General features: G+C 35.4%; 2 protein-coding genes across 2 annotated transcripts in view; both read left to right on the top strand.

Moving 5' to 3' along the window:
* Positions 4,062-6,128, top strand: LOC104763720 (protein ABHD17C-like). Its single transcript, XM_010487079.2, has 5 exons — positions 4,062-4,530; positions 4,858-4,894; positions 5,011-5,247; positions 5,375-5,422; positions 5,524-6,128. Exons 1-5 carry the CDS (start codon positions 4,229-4,231, stop codon positions 5,980-5,982), a joined length of 1,083 nt encoding a protein of 360 aa, XP_010485381.1. The 5' UTR covers positions 4,062-4,228; the 3' UTR covers positions 5,983-6,128.
* Positions 6,893-7,390, top strand: part of LOC109130759 (classical arabinogalactan protein 11-like) — a 4,715-nt gene continuing 4,217 nt past the window's right edge. The window contains exon 1 of the mRNA XM_019240762.1: positions 6,893-7,378. Within this exon, the coding sequence (XP_019096307.1) occupies positions 7,051-7,378 (328 nt within the window). The 5' untranslated portion in view covers positions 6,893-7,050. The remainder of the gene's footprint in view (positions 7,379-7,390) is intronic.

The following is a 7,390-nucleotide window of genomic DNA, read 5'->3' as shown; positions in this document are numbered from 1 at the left end:
ATGAGCTTCGCTTGTTGTCACGATGAAAAGCTCCACGAAGACGAGAATTATAACTTCTAAATGCTCCGATGAGCCCAGCCTCTTCCGGCCGCTTCTTATTTTTTTTTCTTTTTATAAGTAATTTGAATTATCATCACTTCATAATAATTCTGAATTTCAATGTCTTTGTATGAGAATTGGTCAGCCTATGTGTGTGGTTTCGCATTTTGTGGACATGTCCGATTGAAGTCTTCTTCCTAATCATTTTCAATAATATAAACAATTTCGTTTCTTAAATACTAGGAAAGCGACCCGTGCGTTGCGGCACGGGGAGGTGAAATCCTAAATTGAAATTTAACATTTGTAATTCATCCTAAATTCTTTTTTTTCTCAATCAATTTGATCATTTTCACTTCTTGCTATTGCTTTCTGCTGATTAAAAAGCCAAAAATTCATTTCAATGTTATTATATTTTATGTTGTCACACACAAAAGTGAGCCTTTTTTAGAGCTTGATTTACTATGAACAATACTTTTAACCATATATAAAATTTCATTTATGTTTGTCTTCGACCATATGGTGCTATATATTGGTATCTTTTCTTAATTCGCTATAAGAAATTGTCTTTGTTGTTGATCATTATCAATCGAAATACATACGAGGCTGCTTATCTCTTGGTTTATTTACTGTATCGAGAAAATACTAAATGCCACTTGTCGAAGGAAGGTCGAAGATTGGGATCGGAGTAGATGGCTGGATTGAGTTTCGTTTCCCCTTCACTTTGATACGCGATTTCTCTTTCCATAGATTACTGATTCACAAATCACAATCAATATTCCGATGCTGTAAGCAAGTGGAGTTTGTATACAAATGATTTACTATGAACATTACTTTTAACCATATATAAAATTTCACTTATGCTTGTGGATGTTTTTTTCTCTCACTTTTAGATATGTACAAAACCAAGTTTTATATGACCGACCAATCAAACCTAATTGGTTAGTATAGAGTAACTCACATTCTTCAGCTACAACTTTTAGAGATATATATTTGGCTATAATGCTTTCCACAGTTACATGCATGTTGGTCTCACGTTTTCCCTCAAAAGACCCCCTTCTTTCCTCCCTTTTAATGGGTTAATCTTGATTGCCTTATTTCCTACTAACACATTTGATACATGGATTTGTAATATTTGCTTCAAATCACATATTCCTCTTTGGAAAAGAAAAAAAATACAAGACGTAACAGACTAAGAATGCATATAGACAAAAACTTGTACACTCATCAGCTATTCAATCAAAGTAATTCAATTAAACTAAAAAAGTCAGAAAATTAATAAAATATAGAACATAGGATTTTATGTTGGTCTCTCCCAATCCATCCCATTCCACCGTGTCGACTGCTCTCCATCCAGGCTGCATCCCCCTCTATTTGATTTCCCACTTATGTCTATGAATCGGTACCATCATGTTCTTCAATAAACGACAGCGAAAACAAAGTCGATGTGGTGAAACAGGTGATAATAATATCTCACCTTTTGATGTTCTCTTCTTTAGGCTAAACACTAATTTTATAAATTTCTTGCATTTTCTTTTTTTTGGCAGATTCCAGATCACTCTAAAAGTGACTGTTATACATTATGTTTTTAAAAAGTTGTATATACAGATTAGAAAGTCATCAAAGACTAAATAAGTTACCTTTAGTAGATCTTTTCTTTCTAACTTGACTTGTCATTTGGTCGTGCTTACGCTTTATAGAATTTGATTTTGTGTTGTCACAAGCTCTCTATTTCCATGCTCATTTGTAATATTTCAATATATTATCAAAATGTTTGATACCCAGAAAGTATAAGAAATTATAATTCAACTAAAATTTTTAAAAACTTTATTTACAAAAAATGCAAACTAACCTGGATCATGAACATCTAATGGAAAAAAAATTAACATTTATACCATGTTTGTTAGAAAAAAAAGGTTAAAATAAGAACATATATAAAATTATAATTATACCATGTTTGTTAAAAAAATTTGGCTTATCCGTAGCTCCAGCATCACTGCATATCATCATGCCTCTCGTATCTTGGTATTGGTTTTTCCAAAAAGTCAAAAAATAAAATCTGCACATTGAGAATCAAAAACATTAGCCATGCAAAAAATATGGCACACGTACTTAATAACATTAGCCATGCAAAAACATAAAAACCGGAAAGGCTAAAAATTTTGAAGAGACTAAAAGTTAACAAAAATAAGATTAATGTATGAACTTAATAGTGTCGACTAACAGTAATAATAATCTAACCGAGAAACACTACAGGTCATTCGCAGCAAAAATATTAAATTACCTTGAATTAGAGATTGATGCTTGAAAGTTAAAAAAATACTTCAATAATACAATTCTTTAGTACTCAGAATTTTTTTTTCCGAAACTTGTTTATGTAGTCAAGAAAAGTTTATATATAATAAACAAAGAGGTGTAAGACATAGAGGTGTGAAATGTAAAGGTGTAAAAATTAATAGATGTGAAACATGGAGGTACAACAAAGAGGTGTAACACATAGAGGTGTGAAATTAAAAGGTGTAAAAATTAATGGATGTGATTTTTGAAACCAGGAGGTACAACAAAGAGATGCAAAGACTAAGGAGGTGTGATTTAAAAGGTGTAAAAATTAATGGATGTGATTTTTGAAACTAGGAGGTACAACAAAGAGATGCAAAGACTAAGAGGTGTGATTTTTGAAAAATGGGGGTGCGACGAAAAGACACGATTAATAATTTTAAACCGTTAGATTAAAACTGTAACTAATCTCATCCGTTGGATTAAAAGTTGACACAAAAAAGTGGGTTTGCTATTATATATAGATATTATTTTTCTTAATAAAACCAAAATGAAACTAAACAACATTTTTAATCTCTCAAAGATGACCCACCACTTCAAAAATAATTACTTTCTTTCCCTCTTCTTATAATGTTTTCTAAATTCCACTTTTTTTATTTAATGGACCCCCATGAAGGAGGACACCAACCTTTTAAATTTATTCTTTCTAGTTCCTTTTTTTAAGTTTCACTTTATTAATAAATTACTTACTGTTACTTACTAAGTTCTTATCATTTTTATGATTTATCAATTGTCATTTATTGGGTTATCTTCTTATAAATGTTTTTTTGTGTTAGTTGTTGATATCTCATTTTCGTGTCCATCGAATTATAGCATATCAATGTGCCCCTTATGTCGTCGATGTAATGTTTTATTTTCCTTGTTTTGATACATATCCTGTCTTCATGTGTGGTCCCATCTTCGAATAATATATAGTATAGTATTTTCTTAATTCCTGATCGATAAAGTATGAATTGTTATCATACATACACACGCTAATTACTCTTGGGGCTAGTTTTCGTTCTTAAAACACAAATCCATATACAACTTCCTTTCCTTCGGCACTTTTGGTATCTATTCTGTCACAAAGTATCTTGATGGATTTCTCTAACTAAATCAAGGCAAAAAGTTAAGTACATGTCAGTCGATCGCATATGTCTAAACTCATCATAACGAATAGTTTAAAAAAAAAAAAAAAAAAATCTAAATACCAACCATATCATCCCACACATGCCATTGTCACCTTGTTCTGTCTTAGGAAAATACACTTTGTTGTAAAAGTCAATTGTACTCTTTACACTATTGATTGCCCTTAATTAACCATTTAAACCCTTTTTTGGAGGAACAAACAAAAAAACTCTACTTTTAATGGTCTGTCCATGTCCATTTCAACTTAAGGTTGATACATAAATTAGGGGTAACACATGTATAATATTCGTTCAATTTCCTATAAATTATCAATAAAATTAGTTAGGTACATAATGTGTTTGAAATGAACAAGATGTATTTTTTATTTATTTATTTATTTTTTGATTAGGCGTGGGTTATAATTATAACATATGGATCTAAAGTATCAGAGTTTCCAAAATACTCTCCATAGTAACGTATGGTCCTATATACTTCAAAAAAAAAATGTACAACGAGTTCAAACTTCCATAGCAAAGAAACAAAGAAGAATGAATACGTAAAAAAAGAGTGTGAGACTTAAAAATGCAAAAAAAAAAAAGCCACTTGTTATTATTGGGGTGCTCTGCTTAATAGTACTCTCTCTTTCTTCTCTCTCTGTCTCTGTTCCCAAGGAGAAAAGCTTCAATCTCAAAAATTCAAAAAGCTCAATAAACCAAATGCTAGCTGTGTAGAGCGAGAGAGGAAGGAGATGGGAGGCGTGACGTCATCGGTGGCGGCGAAGTTCGCCTTTTTTCCGCCGAGTCCGCCGTCATACAAGGTGGTGACGGACGAGCTCACAGGGCTGTTGCTTCTAAGCCCTTTCCCACACCGGGAAAACGTAGAAATAGTAAAGCTTCCGACAAGGAGAGGCACGGAGATAGTGGGTATGTACGTGAGGCACCCGATGGCAACCTCAACGCTCCTCTACTCCCATGGAAACGCCGCCGATCTGGGACAGATGTATGAGCTCTTCATCGAGCTTAGCATCCATCTTAAGGTTAATCTCATGGGGTATGTTATGTTATGTTATGTTTCTTCCCCTTTCATATTCTTTTGCTTTAAGTTTAACTAACTAATGTACGGTTCCTCTCCACTGTCTTTGATTTATATAAATTAATATGTTTTCTTTCTAGAAATAGTTTCCGTTGATTCTGATGTTTTCAGTTGCTGCCTGTAATAACTAAATGTGTTTTGTGTTTACTATCGCAACCCAATCAATCATATATATATATATATATAGTTGGGGGTTTTAGGCTAAGATCTGCTTGGAATCAATCAGTCTTTTGAATTTTTGGTTGCTTTTAAAAAAAAAAAAAAATGAATGAACGATTGTTGCAGATACGATTACTCCGGGTATGGACAATCTACTGGAAAGGTTTGTCCTTTACCCACACACGTACCCATCAATTAATATGGTTGATTGATACATTTTGAGTTTTTAGGACTAAACCCCAAATTTTTCTTTCTTTCTCTTGAATGATGATTGAAAAGGCCAGTGAGCATAACACGTATGCTGATATCGAAGCTGTTTATAAGTGTCTTGAAGAAACCTTCGGTTCTAAGCAGGAAGATGTCATCCTCTACGGCCAATCTGTTGGCAGCGGACCAACCTTAGATCTTGCTTCCCGGTTGCCTCAGCTTAGAGCCGTCGTCCTTCACAGCCCCATTCTCTCCGGTTTACGAGTTATGTACTCCGTTAAGAAAACCTACTGGTTTGACATCTACAAGGTTATACTACAACTACTTTTTTACTTTCATGTACTCTCTCTCTCTCTCTCTCTCTCCCTCTCTCTCTCTCTCTCTCTCTCTCTCTCTCTCCAAGTTGTAATGTAAAAGACTTTTCGTGTTTCCGCAGAATATCGACAAAATCCCATATGTGGATTGCCCTGTTCTCATCGTTCATGTAAGTTAGTTTGTTTTAGGTTTTCAATTATGGATACCTTTTCTTTGTTTTAAGTTTTGGATCCAAACATGTATGTATGTATGTATGTATGTATGTGGCAGGGAACTTGTGATGAAGTAGTGGATTGCTCTCATGGGAAACAACTATGGGAACTCTGCAAAGACAAGTACGAGCCGCTTTGGGTGAAAGGAGGGAACCACTGTGATCTTGAACACTACCCTGAGTACATCAGACACCTTAAGAAATTCATCACGACAGTAGAGAGATTACCTTGTCCGAGGATGATGAGCAGCGACCAATCAGTTGATGCGCCCCCTAGGAAAAGCATGGACAGGAGAGTGAAGCCGAGGCACAGCACAGAGCGTAGAGAGAGAGAGAAGCCGCCAAAGAGTCAGTCCAAGAAGAGTAGCAGCAGCAGCAGCAAGCTCAAGATCTCTTTTGATCATCTTGATCGCTCCAGGAGGAGCGTTGACTGCCATGAAAAGAGTCGGAAAAGCGTTGACCAGTCTCATCAGATTGAGAGGGGAAGGAAGAGTGTGGACAGACTTGGCTCCGAGTAAAACACACACGCACATATATAATACGTATAGATGATGAAAGAGTACATAACTGTTGTTTACCAAACAAACAAAAAAACCATGCATGTGGCCATGATACTGATTTGTAACGATTATGCAATTTGGGATCTATCTTATCATATACCCTATCTACTTTTCTAAATCAACAACCTCTTGAATCGAATATCCTCTGTTTTAAAATGAGTTTTTTTTTTTGGGTGTTTGTGGTAAGTAGGAGATTTACATTCTAAACCCATAGATGGCTTATTATATAGTTTTAGATGTGCTACTGTATAGTACGGATACGTATTATAAAAAGCCTGCCTGGTATCATGATTTGAGAAACGAAGAAGATAAAAGTGTTAGAAGACTACGGAGTAGAAGAATTCTCTTTCTTAGCATTTAGGAGGAGACTAATTTAAGCAATTTGGTAGGTTGGTGTTTCAAACTTGCAAAAGAAGTTTTTATGTCTTCCTTCACTGCCTTGGGTTAGGAGGGAAAGTTTTACCTTTGCATTGTCCTCCCCTCTCTCTTTCGAAGATTTGACCTAAACCTTTTTAATTAGGTCTCAACGCTATTGTTTTAATGCTATTTTTAATCTCCAATTGGTTATTTCATATTATATACCCCGACCCCAAGTATAGAGATATTCATGATTCATCCATCAAATCTATATATAAATATTATCGTGCGAATTCATATCCTAGTTCTCAATATATAATACAAAACTTTCAGTTTCATGCAAAATCACAAACCTGGAATTTTTTTTAAAATTAATCTCATACAGTACTTCTAGAAATCCAAATTTTAGGATTTTAATTGCTATTAAAAAAAAAAAAAAAAAAATTGTTTAGCATACAACTAGCGCTGGTTCTAAAAATAAAGACTAGCTAATAATGGATGTCCATAATAATCTCAAATCCATCAGATTCCTCCGAAAAAACATTATAAAAACCATCTCATCGACCTCTTCCTTTTCTTCATCTGAAGCTTTTGCAGTATTCATTAATAAATAAATATACTGCTTTAGCTTTGGAACAAAAAAAGAAACTAGAAAAAAAAATAATAATAATGGCACGTCAATTTGTCGTATTAGCACTCTTGGCTCTGGCCGTGGCCACCGCATTCGCCGCCGATGCACCTTCAGCTGCTCCAACCAAAGCCCCCACCAAAGCCCCCACCACCCCAACCAAGGCTCCCGCAGCTGCACCCAAATCCTCCGCCGCCGCACCTAAAGCATCATCCCCTGTCGCAGAGGAACCCAACCCCGATGACGACTACTCGGCTGCCACCCCCAGTGACTCCGCCGATGCACCCACCGTCTCCTCCCCTCCGGCTCCTACCCCCGAAGCCGATGGACCCTCATCCGACGGACCCACCGCCGATTCACCCAAAGCTGGCGCCGCGACTA

The sequence above is a fragment of the Camelina sativa genome, chromosome 19 (genome assembly GCF_000633955.1).
Source record: "Camelina sativa cultivar DH55 chromosome 19, Cs, whole genome shotgun sequence".
In the NCBI taxonomy this organism is placed as follows: Eukaryota; Viridiplantae; Streptophyta; class Magnoliopsida; order Brassicales; family Brassicaceae; genus Camelina; species Camelina sativa.
This window is presented reverse-complemented; position numbering and strand designations above follow the sequence as displayed.

Excerpts from the sequence above, each read along its gene's own strand:
- LOC104763720 (XM_010487079.2), top strand. The coding sequence starts at position 4,229 with ATGGGAGGCGTGACGTCATCGGTGGCGGCGAAGTTCGCCTTTTTTCCG. Across the intron at positions 4,531-4,857 it reads CTTAAGGTTAATCTCATGGG|ATACGATTACTCCGGGTATG; the intron begins GTATGTTATGTT and ends CGATTGTTGCAG. Across the intron at positions 4,895-5,010 it reads ATGGACAATCTACTGGAAAG|GCCAGTGAGCATAACACGTA; the intron begins GTTTGTCCTTTA and ends ATGATTGAAAAG.